The 16,108-nt window shown below is 34.3% G+C and overlaps 2 protein-coding genes across 2 annotated transcripts; one reads left to right on the forward strand and one right to left on the reverse strand.

Annotated features, from left to right (window-relative positions):
• The first annotated feature begins 297 nt into the window (after positions 1–297).
• On the forward strand, positions 298–5,325 carry LOC132606316 (uncharacterized). Its single transcript, XM_060319755.1, has 2 exons — positions 298–738; positions 4,724–5,325. The coding sequence occupies exons 1-2, from the start codon at positions 465–467 to the stop codon at positions 5,104–5,106; spliced, it is 657 nt and encodes a 218-aa protein (XP_060175738.1). The 5' UTR covers positions 298–464; the 3' UTR covers positions 5,107–5,325.
• Positions 5,326–8,466: 3,141 nt separating this feature from the next.
• LOC132606317 (aspartic proteinase-like) lies at positions 8,467–15,589 on the reverse strand. Its single transcript, XM_060319756.1, has 14 exons — positions 15,436–15,589; positions 13,949–14,311; positions 13,790–13,850; positions 13,254–13,348; positions 13,061–13,173; positions 12,723–12,891; positions 12,599–12,638; positions 12,409–12,473; positions 10,610–10,723; positions 10,416–10,480; positions 9,933–10,086; positions 9,745–9,864; positions 8,928–9,016; positions 8,467–8,832 (listed from the first exon to the last, which is right to left on the reverse strand). Exons 1-14 carry the CDS (start codon positions 15,499–15,501, stop codon positions 8,748–8,750), a joined length of 1,599 nt encoding a protein of 532 aa, XP_060175739.1. The 5' UTR covers positions 15,502–15,589; the 3' UTR covers positions 8,467–8,747.
• Between the last annotated feature and the right edge of the window lie 519 nt (positions 15,590–16,108).

Below are 16,108 nucleotides of genomic sequence, written 5' to 3' on the forward strand. Positions count from 1 at the left end.
AAAATTTCAAACAAATGATTATTGGCTGATATCATGAATTCACGATCATTCTAATTTTAATAAGATTAGCTTAATATTGTTGTTAAACAGAGTGCATATTCATTGAATAGATATAAAGATAAATTAGTAAGAAATATTTGGTTTTTTAAGGGGCATGCAAGAGACGAACATGACAACTAATATGTTCACACCAAACCGGGTGGGAAAAAGAAAAAAGAAATGTTCAGACCAAATCTAGAATTCTGAAACGTTGAGGGACCTCAGTGTAATTAAGAGTCCTGTTGGGAAAATGCCATTAAAGATACCAAACGGTCTACAAAAACCTCTCCAAATCATATTCTGCTTCCTCTTCGTCAACGTCGCCCTCCGTCCTGCTATTCAAACTAGCCGTTGAAACTCAATCAACATTCTCTAATCTTCAATCTCAGCCGTTAATTAAGAAGTAAAGAAACCTCCTAGAAACAATGATTCAGTTACTATTCACATTGATATTTGCCGAGATGTCAGTAATCGTGATGTTCGTGTTCAAGACACCATTAAGGAAGCTAGTGATAATGGGCCTGGACCGGATCAAGAGAGGTCGCGGCCCGATAATAGTGAAAACAGTTGCTGCTACTCTATTCGTTGTTATGCTGTCCACTATATACAGTGTTGTGTCGTGGGTTGATGAAGCTGGTGATATTACTCCAACTGATCAGATTCTATTGGCTCAACATCTTCTAGAAGCTTCTCTTATGGGTAAATTCAACTTTTATATTGTGTGCCTCTCTTTTGTTTAGTAGTTTTCGTTTTTGAATGTGATTGGACTTCATACAATTATACTACTCCCTACGTCTCAATTTATGTCGCACAGTTGGAATTCGAGATTCAACCAAGTTGTTTTTTTTTTACAGGAATTTCTTTATATGCGTTTTAAATATTTTAGATTGTTAATTATTGTGATTGATAGTACTTTCTAGTTTCGAAATATATAAATTTTAATATCAAAAAACTTAGACCTTCAGTGACCAGATTTTCTTCAAAGTGTTGTGCGATCCTCTCGTCATCTCTTTCAAGTTGGATACGCCTCCAATTCCACCCAAAATTGCTCGGTGTTTGTTCATTTTGCGAACGCGATTAATGTACTAAGAATTAGAGGGAAAGTGACGCGAAATATAGATATTTGTGCCAAATATCAGTAGTAGAGTTAGATTCCGGATTCAGAGGCAGTAGTTACAACACTCAATGTAAATACCGATTCTTATATTTTCCCTAATTTTGTTCTATACATATATAGTTTGAGGTCTGAGATAGTAGTGTGCAGTGTTGCCTCAGGTTCGTATCCCAATAGAGACAAAAAACACTAGTTGATTTCTTCCCATTTGTCGTAGCCTTGGCGGATGGAGTTAGCTAGTACCTGTTGCTGATAGAAGGCGGCAGGTATCCCGTGGAATTAGTCGAGGGGCGCGCAAGCTGGTTTGGACACCACGGTTATCAAAAGAAAATAATACTTCCTCTCTCATTTGGCACGGAGTTTAAGAAGAAAATGAAGACTTTTGAAATTTGTGGTCCAAAATGAGTTGAAGATATTTGTGTGGCTATAATTCATTTCATTAAGGATGATGTGGTAAAATTTGAACTTAATTTGTTACTAGATATAGAAAAATGTCATTCTTTTTGGGATTGAATGGAAGAAAAAAAAAAAAAAAGAGTCACATAAATTGAGACGGTAGGAGTAGTAGTGCACAATGTTATTAAAAGTGTTAGGTTCAAAAAGTCCACAAGATCCATGTGGCTTGAAGCGAATAGGGTGAAGCAAAGTGCATGATTCTTTGATGTGAAACACATAATTTACATATAAGTAAAATTTAGTACTATAATAGTTAAATTGAAATTAAACTAACCAATTTTGGCATCTAATATGCAATAATGCTCATAGTAATCAAGCTCCTCTAAGTTGAGATTCAGAAGAACCGACCTGTTTTTTTTTTTTTTTTTTTAACCATGGTGTCCGGTCCAGCTCGTGTGGACCTCATTTAGTTCCACTGGGTACCTAGTGCCTCCCAGAACCGACCTTTTTTGCATGTTATGGCTTCAGGCATGAAGCTATAACTCCTCGCTACACATCGCTTCATCATTTTATGCAATGAAACAATGACTTTTATAACACATGCAGTGCACATGCACTCACGCCTGGTATGCTGGATCAGCTCTCCAGCATACAAACAGTCGGTGCAGCACGTGCACAACCATCTCAGACTCAAACTATCTACATACATACATATATATTACATATACATAGACAGATGTATGTAGAGAAGTGCATTTACCTGTACAATAAACCTTCCTCTTCTGCTTTTTAAAATTCAATTGCCTCTTGTAAGATTCTTTTCTTTTTCTTTATCTTTTCTGGTATATCAATTTTGCTGCATTGTTGTCTGAATTGCTGCAATTATAAACTGCAAAACTATTCTCTTAATCCCTGAAAGTTTTTAATTGAATGATTTGAATTATTGTTGATATGTATATAGCTTTTGAAATTTGAGTACACATCAGTGGTTTACACGGAATAACAGCTTCTATAGTTTATTTATTCACGGCAAAGCTTATACCTTTTGTTTCATTTTGTATAGTCTATACTAAATTAACGTCTAATCGATCTGAATAATGTTGACTTCTTCAGTTTGTTAGCTTAAAGTGTCGAATTAAAGTTCGATTCTCTAGTTCTTTTTGAGAACCTTATTATATATGATAGTGGTTCAATCCGTCCTCTCTAAACAATATTTTATTATTTTTTGATGAATGACATACTTAGGAGTAGTTCTTGACTGTGTCTGTATCAATCATTGAATGGGGCATGCTAAAAACTTTAAATGCACTGAAGAACTGTTGTTGCCCTTCTTATCCTCTGCTAGATAACATCAGGTTATGCATTCGATCTTCAATTCTTTGAGCATAGCGGTATTCGAAAAAAACTATTAAGAATGCATAGCTTTAGTGCTCTTAGAAAGGGCTGACACCTCAATACCTCATTTATTTTGGTAAAACTGTAGTGCGCGTTTGAATGGAGTGGTGGAGATCTTGCCGTATATTGTCAACTTTGCAAACTTATGGCATCTGGCTATAGGTCAGTCAGTGCCCATTGTGAATACTAGATAAAAAATATACTTCCTTTATCCCAGTTTATGTGAAACACTTTCATTTTTAGGTTGTCCCAAAAAAGAATGACACGTTTCTATTTTTAAAAACTATTTAAGCTTATCATTTCCATTTTACCATTGATGACACGATTTGTTTGGACGCACTTGATATAAAATTTTGTTCTTTTATAAGGGGAGATAAAAATAAAAAGACATGTAAAACTCTTACCACAACTCATTTGAAAGGATATTTTTGGTACTTTTCATACATTTGGCTTATACGATAAAAGTCTTATTTAAATTCTTGAACTCCGAGCCCAGATAAACACCTTTGCAGAGAGAGTGCCATGTGAGTACTGTAGTTGTCGGTTGCTTTTTGTATTTAATTATATGTTATACCTTTGTAAACAATAATTTATTTTATTAATTCTTTACAAAGACATGCCGAGGATGTTTCTGAAAGGCAATTCAGTTCTCAGACAAGATAATATCTTTAATGCCTTCTTAAGTCAGCATTTAGCAACTACTCGATATGAGAATGGACGATTTGGGTCCAACCACAAATTCAACCTTCTTTTATGTTCTCATCATTACTGTGTCTTCTGCTGTTTTAATTAATGGGTTATTCAACTCTGATGAAAAGAAAGGGAAAGGTACACATTCAGAGGTGTCATGGCCTGGTGTTGGTTTTCTTGGCTGCTTATTTCTAACTGAGAGAGTTCTGTGACTTGCAACTATGAAGTCACATTTGTGCTTTTACTGTCTAGATGAACTACTTTTTCATCCTAGCCTTGTTCTCCCTCGTTACTGCTAGCCAGAGGTGGATCTAGGATTTGGAGGTTCCTGGTGCATGCTATTTTGAACGTATGCGTGTTGCTACTTACGCGGTCTAAATAGAGTAAAAATGTTGATAAAAAATTCATAAAGGAAATGCTCATGGATCAAAGATGGAAAAAATTGGAATAACATTCCTGCATGGACATAGTTTTGTCCGAGTTATCGATTCTTTTCAAGTCATCTTATCACATGATAAATAAAATTATCAGTGAAGGCTATGTTTTCACTTTTATTGTTATGATATGTGAAAGGGGCTATCAGGTGATACTGATTCTCTTTTTCTCACATAGCCAAGTATATTTTGATGTGTATTACTAAGCTCTTGTAAAATGCGGTTCATAAGTTCTTTCTCACTTGCAATCAACTTGATATCTTACCTTTTGAGGTTTCTGTGCAGGCTGATCTTTTTTTTTTTTTTTTTTTTTAAAAAAAATTATTTTTATTACATAGGGGTAGGGGAAGGGGAAATGGGAGAGGGAATTACAATGTGGGGATTCGAACCCTCACCAATAAGGTGAAAATTCAGGTAGCCAACCAACTGAGCTACTAAGTCCCTACGTGCAGGCTGATCTTATAATACACTTGGAAGTTATTTACTAGAGCTTAGTATTTATGGACTACTGCGACAATTGTATGGCATGTTTAAAATTATAACATAGAAAGACATCTGACTTGAGGGATATTTCTTATTGCACTTTATCTGTCTTCTGTTCTTAGTTCTATTTGGTGTTCTTCCACTTTTGGATTTCACAATTACTTTTGTGCAGGGTTCTCCCTCTTTCTTGCCTTTATGATTGATAGACTACACCATTATATAAGAGAACTTAGTATGAGGAGGAAGGCCATGGAAGCTGTGAAAAAGCAAAATAGAGCCTTTGAGGATGGAAAAAGTGGAGCTTCAGAGGAGATCAAAACTTTGGAGGGAGAGGCAAGTGCATTGCATGGAAAAATTAAGCAGCTGGAGTCTGAACTGGAGGAAAAGGCCAAAGAAGCAAGCAGTGCTGAAGCCAACGCAGGTGCTCTAAAAAAGCAGTCAGAAGGATTTCTTCTTGAATATGACCGCTTACTCGAGGAAAACCAAAATCTTCGTTCTCAATTGCAATCACTGGATCGTACATTGTCACATTCTGATAGCAAGAAGGTTTCATAATGAACCATGCCCTAGCCCTGTGAACACCTGCAATTTCTGTTATGATTTTGTTAATACCTTGGTATCGTCCCTGCTCAAAAGCTGGATGGCAAAGTGTAACAATGCAGAGCTCCGAGAGTGTTTGTCATTTTACTCTTATCATAGTCTTATGTCCTAAAGAATTCTGTTGTGCAATGGGGGTTAACATATATGAATACTAGAATTTTTGTCTCCTTTCAATATTTAGTCTACTTTATCATCAGGAAATGTGATCTGTCTCTGCTGCCATTGCCAACTTCTTCCAGTTAGACGGCTTTCCAGAAAGTATTCGTAAGTTTGGTGATGACATTTCTGTAGCATAGGTAAACCCTTTAAATGGCACTTTACGGAATCTTGTTGAATATTTTACATGCACATTCAAATAGTTTCTGGTCAAATGTCCACTGTAGCAGATGTACACTTTTTCCTTTACAAATATATGTCCCAAATTCACCTGGCGACTTCAAAAACGAGATGGAAGCACTATGTTCTTGATGATCGCAAGAAAAAGAGAAACATATCTATGTAATGCGGCAAAGTGAAAGAAGAAATAAATGTAATTAGGAACTGCAGCAGTAATAGCTCTAGGCATTCACTCAATATTTTCTAACAAAAGCGCTTCCAAACATAAGCTATAGTTTAAAAGTATTTTGTTTTCGTTAAACATTTTTGACTAAAACCACTTTTTTTAAAATAAACAAATTTTCAAGCTCGGCCAAACAAGCTTTGAGTCATTTTAGGGTGTTTACTTTAGATCCAATGGTTTAGGAGTTTTTTAGTCTTGCAAAACGTATATAGGTTAGTATTAAATAAATAGAATTTCTAATGCTTTTTTATTTTTGTTTTCTTTGTTTTGAATAGTGTTAGACTGAGATAAAACTTAATGTAATGACATGAACTGTAAGAATTCATTTACTTGATTCTATCTTGCTTGAGCTAGAGCAATTATTGTACACCTTATATAGCAACTTAAATTCATTTACTTGATTCTAAACTTGTTTGAGCTTGAGCAATTAATGTACAGCTTATACAGCAACTTAAATGCATTTACTTGATTCTAACTTGTTTGAGCTTGAAAGTTATTGTACAGGTTACATAGCAACTTAAAGAGTAGGTGCATTTTGTGCAGATGTAGGACAAATGATTAAGATCCTCTTGAACAAGCTGCCAAAATCAGTTTATTTTGAGAAGTGCTTCATATCAAAAGTGTTTTGGAAGAGTAGCAATTTGTGTTTGGCTTAATAAGTATGAGAAATATTTTTGTTAGTAAATTGTGTTTGTCCAATATTTTCCAAAAAGTGTTTTTAAATATCAAAATTATGAAAAAAGATATGCATATAAGTTGTCACCTATTTATCAATTGATGGTGATCCTAAGATAAGATACGAAAAAAAGATTTTTTTTTCTATGAAAGAAGATATCAAAATTATTTAAACATTTATTTCTGCTGATAAACTATTGTTTTAATTAATAAGATATGATCATCATTTAAAAGATTATTATTATTTAAATAGATAAATGAGCATGTACATTATGATGTGTAGTTTCTAATTTAACTCTTAGATTTAACATCTTAATTAAACATGCCTATAAAATAAGTAGAGAAATAAATATAAACCAGAAAAAGAACTTAAAAATTTTAAAAAATTCTGATTAAAAAAGTTATTACTGATACTTCCGTTATGATAAATATAAAAATGTGGGTGAGTGCTATAATCCGCTAACAGGAAACTTCCTTTTTTTTTAAAAAACATTGTTTTTATTACATAGGGGGTAGGGGAAGGGAAAATGGGGAGGGGATTACAACGTGGGGATTCGAACCCTCACAAGTAAGGTGAAAGTTTAGGTAGCCAACCAACTGAACTACTAGATCCGTACCTAACAGGAAACTTCCACTATGTTTATCTAAGAGATAGTTTGAATCTATCTTGAACATTTTTCGACTCCCGTTTTTCTTTTTGCTTTTTACCTCCTTTGTACCAGTAATTTCCTTTTCGGCCCTCTCAATTTTCTATTTATCTTTTTATTATTTATATTGCTTTTCCTCTTTTCTATTATTTTATCTGTGATCTCTAGCGAGAACACACAAATAGAAATTTCAAAATTCCTTAAATTAAGCATTTCTCTTAATCTTAAATATGTGAGTATTTAAATAAAAAAACTTGGCTCTCAATGAGGATTTTGGATTGAGATCAAAATTCACTTTTTTTTTTTTATAATTTCTTTTGTTTATTACTCCCTCGATCCATGTTTACTTGTCTATATTTGACTTGGGACACTCTTAATAAGTAATAAATAAAATGAGAAATGAATTGGAGTACTTAATAATAAGGGTAAAATAGGTATAAAATGGTAAATTATGTCTTGGTTTTTCAAATTATATAACTTACAAGTAAAAGTAGACATATATTTTTAGTATAACGGACAAATAAAAATGGACGGAGGGAGTGTATTATAAAAATTTATGCAATTCTATAATTGTTAAATTCAATTTAAATCACTTTACTACTTAAATTGTGATGGAGCTTTCGTAAGCACTGCTTAGAAAAATCATGAAATTTATGATTTATTTTTGAAAACTTGTAGTTTATCTAATTCTACATTTACTTATGAGGTGTATTTACCTATTGAAGAACTTTTCTATTATTTTTCTTATTTTGATTGGTGTAATTCTCTTATTGAAGATATTATTTTACTTGCGCAAATTCATTTTTTAATATACATAAGAGATGCAAGTCCCTTGGTGAAAATGCTAATTTTATACATAAGAGATGCAAGTCCCTTGGTGAAAATATTAATTTTATACATAAGAGATGCAAGTCCCTTGGTGAAAATGTTAATTTTACTTCTGTTGTTAATGAGTGTGATTCCTTGTTTAAGATGCTAATTATGTTTGTTTATTGATTTTTGAGATGTAATTTTTATATTTGCAAATAAAAAAAAAACCTATTAAGTTGATCCTAATAAACTAAAAAGAGATGGACCCGACCCAAATACACGTTCCTAACAAGATGTACATTGAAAAAAATTATGGCACCCGCTACCTTCAAATCCTAGATCCGCTTAAGATGTACATTGAAAAAAAATTGTGACACCCGATACCTTCAAATCCTAGATCCGCCTCTGAAGAAGATACACTCTTTTGGTGATCCTTGTAGCTAAATTAGAGAAAGAAAACAAACTTTATTGTTGTTGCGCAAACAACGTACAAATGTCCCACTGGTTAAGTTGAAGTAAAATTTTAAGCTCTTCCCATATAAAAAGGTTAGGAAACTTGATTTCCCTGCTGAGACAACATATTTTTATTTGGTATTCGTTTATGTTGTAAGAATTCTAAGAGTATAATGGCAAACACTTAACATCAACATTATGAATCCTGCTGCAATGAGAATGAAATCATCAATCATTGACACATCCTTAAGACATTCGATCACCTGATTTTAAATGCAAAAACACACAAACAGCAATCAAGCACAAAGGATATAGTAGCAGTGCTACATCTCATAGTCGAAGAGAAAAGACAAATATTCACAAGTATAGTTTTTTCTAACACCTTGTGTTCATACATTCAATCCCACTTGCTATATCGATAGGAGAGGGTGAATGTAGGGGCATTAGTTTCATTAAGTTGCTTCAGCAAATCCAACTCTGAGTTTGCCATAATCGAACACTGTGTGATATCGACCCATGAAAACATCACCCAAGATCCTGTAACAAACAAATGCCATAAAGAGTATAGCATTAAAAGGATCGCTCAATATTTATAAACTTCAAAAGAGAAAACATATGAAGATAAATTTTACCAGAGAGGTCCACGGGGAGGAGGAATATCCAAGCCAGTGAAACCACTAATACATTGTGCTTTATCACCCTCGCCCACCTTGAGTATGTACTGATCACACGAAAAGAATCCAAATTAGTACATAAATTCATATCTAAGTCAGCAAGTTAAAAAGAAGACATCTGGAACAAGCTGAAAAGGAAGTTAATGTTGGAAAATATTTGTTGAAAAGACGGGGAAAGACTAGGGAGAGGGGGACTGGTAAAGAAAAGTTGCATATGGCCAAGTGATTTTGGGTAGCACTTGAACACTTCTCTTTGTAAGATATGGTCTATCCTTAATCATCCAAAGCCAAACACTATATTTATTATACAACAAAGAATTTAGAAAAAAAACTAATATGATCAAGTGAGTTGGTGTAAACTTCATGCATTTTCTTCTTTGTAAGATTTGTTCTATGCTGACTCGAGCACTGCCTTGGCAAGTTTGTCAAGTAATTTCTACACTTCCTCAGAGCACAAAGATCTTATGCAGATTTTCTTAGATTTCTCAGTTGGAAAATAAGATATCTAAATTGACAGAAAAACCCAACTACTCTCAACCTCAAAATATAGAAGCAATTGATGACAACACACATCTACTCCTCCCCAACATGATACACTGCAACACTCCCTACAAACTAAAAACCTTAAACACTAGAACTGGCTTTTGTAATATAACAATTAGTTGTGTCGTGACAAACGGTTTCTAAGATCCGCCACTAAATTTTTTCTGTTTGTCAATGTTGAACTAGAGAGGCATAGCTATGAATTACTGTCAAAAACCATTTTAAAGCATACCTCGTTGGGGGAAAGGTCAAACACTTTTCCACCGATTGTGAAGGAGACTGTAGGCATGGAAGAAAGCTTTCCACAGTCAACAGCTGATTCTCCCAATGGGCTTGGGAGACGCTCACAAAGCTGTCAGTCAGTCAGTCAGCAATCTGTATCAAACAAAAGGAGAAAATTGTAGCGAAAGATCTTTTTACCTCATTTGCATATTTCAATATGCGATCTTGAGTCTGGTTTTGTTTCAGTTGATTCTCCATCCATATGACCGCCATTTCACAAGCAGAGCACATGCCATCCTGCAGTCCTGCTGATCTGCCAGCTTTCTCATCCACTACACTCTCAATTCCCATACTGCAGAAAAAGGCCACAGAAAAATCCAGCATTTATATCAGCATGATGAATTAACTACTAAAGGGATAATTACATTTTTGGACCGCTCAAAAGAGTAATAGCCAGCAAATGTATAGTTTTTGTATATTAACTATAAACATACATTTTTACCAAAAAAAAAAAAAAAAAGAGAGTACAAATATACATATAATATACATAATTAGTGTATAGGTTTTGTATATATTGGCTAGCGCCCGTAATTAACTTCAGCCTAGGGCCAAAGTGAAACAAGCCCTTAACTAAATGCATGATATGATCAAGGGGATGGCAGAGAGAGCCTCAAGACTAACCTAACTCCGCGAGTCCCATCAAAAGTGCATACTCCAACCTGCGAGCAGATCTTCTTTGGATGTGCCTATTTAAAAGCTGACCAATGAGATAATCGGGAAAGACAAATAGATTTACCAATTGCAATTCTGCAGTAACTTCACAGAAAACTGCGTATCAAACAAATGAAAATGCAGTTAAACAGTTGAACACTCACCTCTGCTAACAGCAAATCCATGATTGTTTGCCCGTACTGCTGAATTACAGCTTTGCATTGTTGGCTTGCAACTCCAGTGGCTCCAATTGCTTGATTAATCATAGTGATTATGGTCTGCAAGAAAAGGGGCGTTTTCAGACAACAACAATAACAGCAACAACAGTGTAATCCCACAACTACTCAACCTTGCAAGAGTTTCCCATGTAAAATTGCCGAGACAAAAGGTTGCAGATTTTTCTCCTTAGATTAGATTGACAACAATTACAAAGTCAACAAGATAAAACTAGCTAAAGTTTTGAAGTTGGATAATTATTTTTTTTCAAATACAAGATGACAGCATCCACGGTGACATACCTCCGTTAAAGGTGGATGGGCTTCAATGGAAAATCAAGAATATAATTATTGTGGAAGAAAATCCCAAGAATTGTGACGAGACGTGGCTAGATGCCACACATATTTTATGATCCAAGTCCAAATTCAAAAGGAGGATGATTTGGACACACATGAAACCCAAAAGAGCTGCACATAGGGGCCAAAGGATAGTGATAGGAGCTGTCTAAAGGAGCCCAAAAGAGTTGACTCTACAAGCCCCAACAAGGACTGTTTTGCACGTGCAATTAGGCCCAACAAAGGGCTGGTTCTCACGCCCAAATGTGCAGAAAATAGGCGTGTATTTTTGATGTTATTTGGTTTAACTTTCCTTCGATTTTGTTAGCTAATTTTTAGGAAGAATTTTGGTATTATTTTTACATGCTTTCCTAGTTTAATCCTAGTTAGGTTTTAGTATTTAATTATTTCCATAAAAGTAGATTCTAATCCCATTCTATTTGGGATAAGTTTTCCCTATATATAGGGATGGATTTTGTTATTTTCATCAGACAAATATTATTATTATTAAGAGTTTCTCTATTTTACACCTTTGTGTAGCTACTTTGGATTTATCTTGCAACCTTATAAGAACGATTCTTTTTAAGAGGTAAGATTAATTCGTACTTGATATCTTTGGTTCTTATTCGTAAATTAAAGAAGGTAATTAGTCTTATACTAATTATTGTCTCTAATTTCTTCGAAATAGGGGTCTAGATCACCTTTTGATATAAGTTCTTGAATTGACTCTATTAATATCTTAATTAGTCTTAATCCGCTAATTTTGAATACTAAGACCAATTAGGGTTCTTATCACTTAATCTTGAAATTTGGGGATTTTATTCTTGAATTTCGTCTATCTTTATATTCTTGTCTTTAATCTTCATATTTTCGCTTCCGCATTATAATCTTGTTTTGTTCAAGTAACCCGATTCTTATCACAAGATGTAGACAAATAAGTCAAGAGAACACCGCGGAAGAAAAAAACATCATCCATATTGAAACGTGATAAAAGCAAGACCATAAGCAAGAAGCAAAAAAACAACAACAACAAAAAAAAAACAGTACCTACTGAGGCAGCTTTAGACATTAAACAGAACAAGCAAAAGAAATAGAAGATTTGCGGAACTCGGCGCAGCTAAAAAAGCTAAGATGGTATTCCAAAGACATTCTCAGAAATGAAAATCAATTTCACTACTATCCTCTCTGTGAATGAAAAATTAAAACACAACACAGATATGGACTTCTTGTTATTAACTCATGAATCTTAGTAATACGTCACTTCTGTAGCTTAGCAAGCTGTTGAAGGTGCAGCGGAACAAGGAAATTGACAACGGAATTGCCGGTAGTGATGGTGGAAATAAATAATAAAATACTCTTAACAAAAAAATTTGATATGTTTAATATTCCAAGATCAAGGTTATGGATATTACCGATGGACCAGCCACAAGAGAAGTCCCTGAATCTGCTATAGCAGAGCAGCCACTTTCACAGTAACCTACATAATATGTTCATCTTAGACAAGTCAAATGAAGTGCAGATTCTACATCCCCGTAGAGACTGATTTTCACCAATATCCCCTAATTTGGCAATCAAATTTAGAAGGTACAGAGCAAAACATACCGGTAGCTTTACCATCGATCAAAACATCGCCCATGTCAAACTGCCAATCATATTACTAAGACTAAGATATCAGTTGTACAAATCATGAACATACAGACAGCATCCAATTGATGGAATAACCCACCTGCCAATAACCTTTCTGCGTGACTGGGACATAAGTGATTTCTCCCTTAAAGTGATTAGGATCAACACCACCAAACACGATTTCTCCCCCTTGCTCTTCCTCTGTATTTCGGTTGAGCCAAAATGAGAAGACAGGCTCCTTGATAAGGCCCTGTTTGACCATGTTGTACCTGGACAAGATAGATTAATTGTCAAATTGAATTTAACCAAAAACCGACATCCTACATTCATGATAATCTAGTCCTTAATGTGTTAAGCGTCATCTGGAAAGTAAACTGTCTAGAGATGAATTTGGTCTATGGCAACAGAAAGAGAGCAAACAAAGCATCACCGACGTACCAAACTGGGATGGCATTTCCAACAGAGATCTCCTGGAATCCAAGACCCAGTATACCATCAAACTTGGCTACCAAAAATGTGACGCTGGGTTCTCTGGTTGCCTCAATAAATTCCTAATACATAAAGACCTTCAGATATAAAATTTCTACTTTCAAGACAATTTAAAACAAGTGAGGGGGTGGTTGGTAGTCACCTGATCTGTTACCACAAGATCACCAACTTTGACACTATCCTGACTGAAGAATCCAGAAATAGCTCCACTACCATACTGAATTGCAGCAGACTTCCCTGTATGTCAAATTAAAGATATCACAGACTAAATCACATAAAATTACAATGGGAAATACGGTATTGTGGTTGTGGAAGCATTCAACAAGATCCTATACTGTTCATTAAGGTAGGAGAAAATCCACAAATCTGGTAAACCTAGTTAACTGCTATAGGCTGTATCAAATCGATTTTATCTGAACGGATGAACTGCTAATGTGATTATGATGGAACACAAATGCAACAATAACTAGTTCTTTATGGAAACCTCAGGACTCTAAGAGAAAACCTTTTACATCCTCACCGTGTTCCATAGTGACAAGAAGGCACATATTCTAAAGGTATCATCAGTTGTACAATAACAGGCATTAGAAGGCAGCATATGTTTTGTGCAGCAGCAAACTGGCAAACAACGGATAGAAACTATTTGCATCAACATACAGAAAGAGAAAAAAAACATACCATTCTTCTTATAAGTACTTGATTGGCTTGATTTGTACTTGGAATGAAAGAAACAGGGAACCTGCAACAGGATAGACAATCATCAGATTTGATGACTCAAGATTGATGCATGGCCAACGTTAGCATTCATTACTATGCTTTGTATGTATAGAAGCTTACAGAGAAATAACACTTCGACGAAGGCACCCACAAATTCGAGCTACCAGTGTCAAAGATTACAGTAAACTTTTGAGGTGGAGTGCCTACACCAAGCTCCCCAAAGTATTGAGCATCCATATAGTTCTTCAGTGCTACAATATCTGTATCCTCAGACTCCCCAAGTTTACCACCGAAGTTATACTTCGCCCTCAAAGCGTCCCCGTCCTTGGACTCGAGGCGTGCAGCAAGTCGGTTGTTTTGATCAAATTTCATTTTTTTCAACCCAATTCTAACAAAGCCATCATTTGATGATGAGGAAGCCAATGGAGATAACAGTGCTGAGAGAAACAGGACAACTAGAAATATTTTTGCTCCCATGTTGATCTGTCAGATTTCAAATCATTACTCATTTTGGCCAAGCAATTAAGAGTCGTACATTAACATAATATTCAACCAAGACGAAAAATACTTTTTCTTCTTAATAAACCATCTAAATCTCCTAAAACGTGACATTTTAGAAGACTAATCACTTGTAAACTCATGGTTTAGGCACAAAATTAGAGGAAAATGCTAAGTACTAACAGAGACAACATCAATCAATCAATTAGGCCTCAATTCAAAAAGCTGGGGCTCATCTATATGATTCCTCTATATCCATTACGTTATATCCGGAATTCAGGACCCAATTCAGCATAAGTTCAAAAATTGCCCGAGAATGACAAAAATCTCCCCTTCATCTCAAAGTGAGAACTTTGTACAATTTCTGTCCTTTTAACTAATATTACTCCTTCCATCCTCATTTATGTGGCACTTTCCTTTTCAATATGCCCCAAAAGGAATGTCATTTCTATAACTAAAAACAACTTAACTTTAAGATTCTCCTTTTATTCTTAATGAAATGATTTATATACAAATGTCTAAGGTCTGTCTTAGATCAGAAATGTTAAGAGTGTTCATTCCTTTCTTTAACTTTGTGCCTAGTCAAACAGTGCCATGTAATTGGGATTGAAGGAGTACTATATTATCACCTAAGAAACACTCGGAGACAAAACCAAGAACACAGAAAAGGAAAAACAAAAAAGAGTAGAGGAAAGTTCCACACATAATAATATTTCCTGGTAATCGTTACCAACATAATAATATTTCCTGGTAATCGTTACCCTACGTATAGGGTCTAACAAGTAATACACCCACACCATGCAAAACATAAACATAGTTAAATGAAAAATTGATTAAACCGGAAAATATATATTCTTAAAGTCCCTCATTACTATCGAATTGAAGCATAAACCCAATATGGGAATCAAGAAACAGAAATAACTCTTCCATTGCTGACGAAAAACACAGCAAAGAAATCTAGGAAACTCCGGAAAGAAGGACAAATGTTTATAAAACTAACCCCAAAACCTCTGATTTCACAAAATAAAATTAAAAAAAAAAACGAAAAAAAAACATATAATATGAATGTACGGAACACAAAAATTGAAAAGGGTAACAGAATTACTAACCAGTTTTTGATGAAGCAAAGAGAGGAAAAAGGTGAATGAGAAGAAAAACTCTACCGATTCTTGCATGTATAAATAAGAACACGAATAAAAAAAAGGGAAAATTTCGGTCCCACCAAGGTTGAGATAAAATGATAAAAATGATCCTTAATGTTTGAGGGTAGGTTCAGAAAAATCCCTTAAGTTTGCACTTAATAGTTTTGATTCTTTAAGTTTGACAAAAGTTTAACACTTTTAGTCTCTTTTAAATATTTAACAGACTTAGTTAGATTTGACGGAAACAGTGAAAAGAAATAGATTTAGCTATAAATACCAAGAAACCTCATCAAATCCTTTTGTAACACAAAAAACTACAATAATCAACAAAAAAGATACTCCATCCGTCTAAAAATATTATCTTGATTCAGATTACGAGGGTCAAACTAACTAATGTTCAGCGTGAATTCGGATAAAATTTTATTTTTTTTGAAATAAAAATTTCATATTTAGAAACTACATAAAAAGTACTATAAGTTACAATAGTTAACAATTTAAAAGTTTAGAAAGTATTTGAAAAAAATTATAGTAAAAAAAAATATCCTTTGACTGTCTATAAAAAAAGGTGGCATGAATTAAACTTTAAAAAATTACACCAAACTCTAGAATTAAATTAAACATAGCAAAAATAACAAAAAAT

This window comes from Lycium barbarum, chromosome 8 (assembly GCF_019175385.1).
Source record: "Lycium barbarum isolate Lr01 chromosome 8, ASM1917538v2, whole genome shotgun sequence".
Lineage (NCBI taxonomy): Eukaryota > Viridiplantae > Streptophyta > Magnoliopsida > Solanales > Solanaceae > Lycium > Lycium barbarum.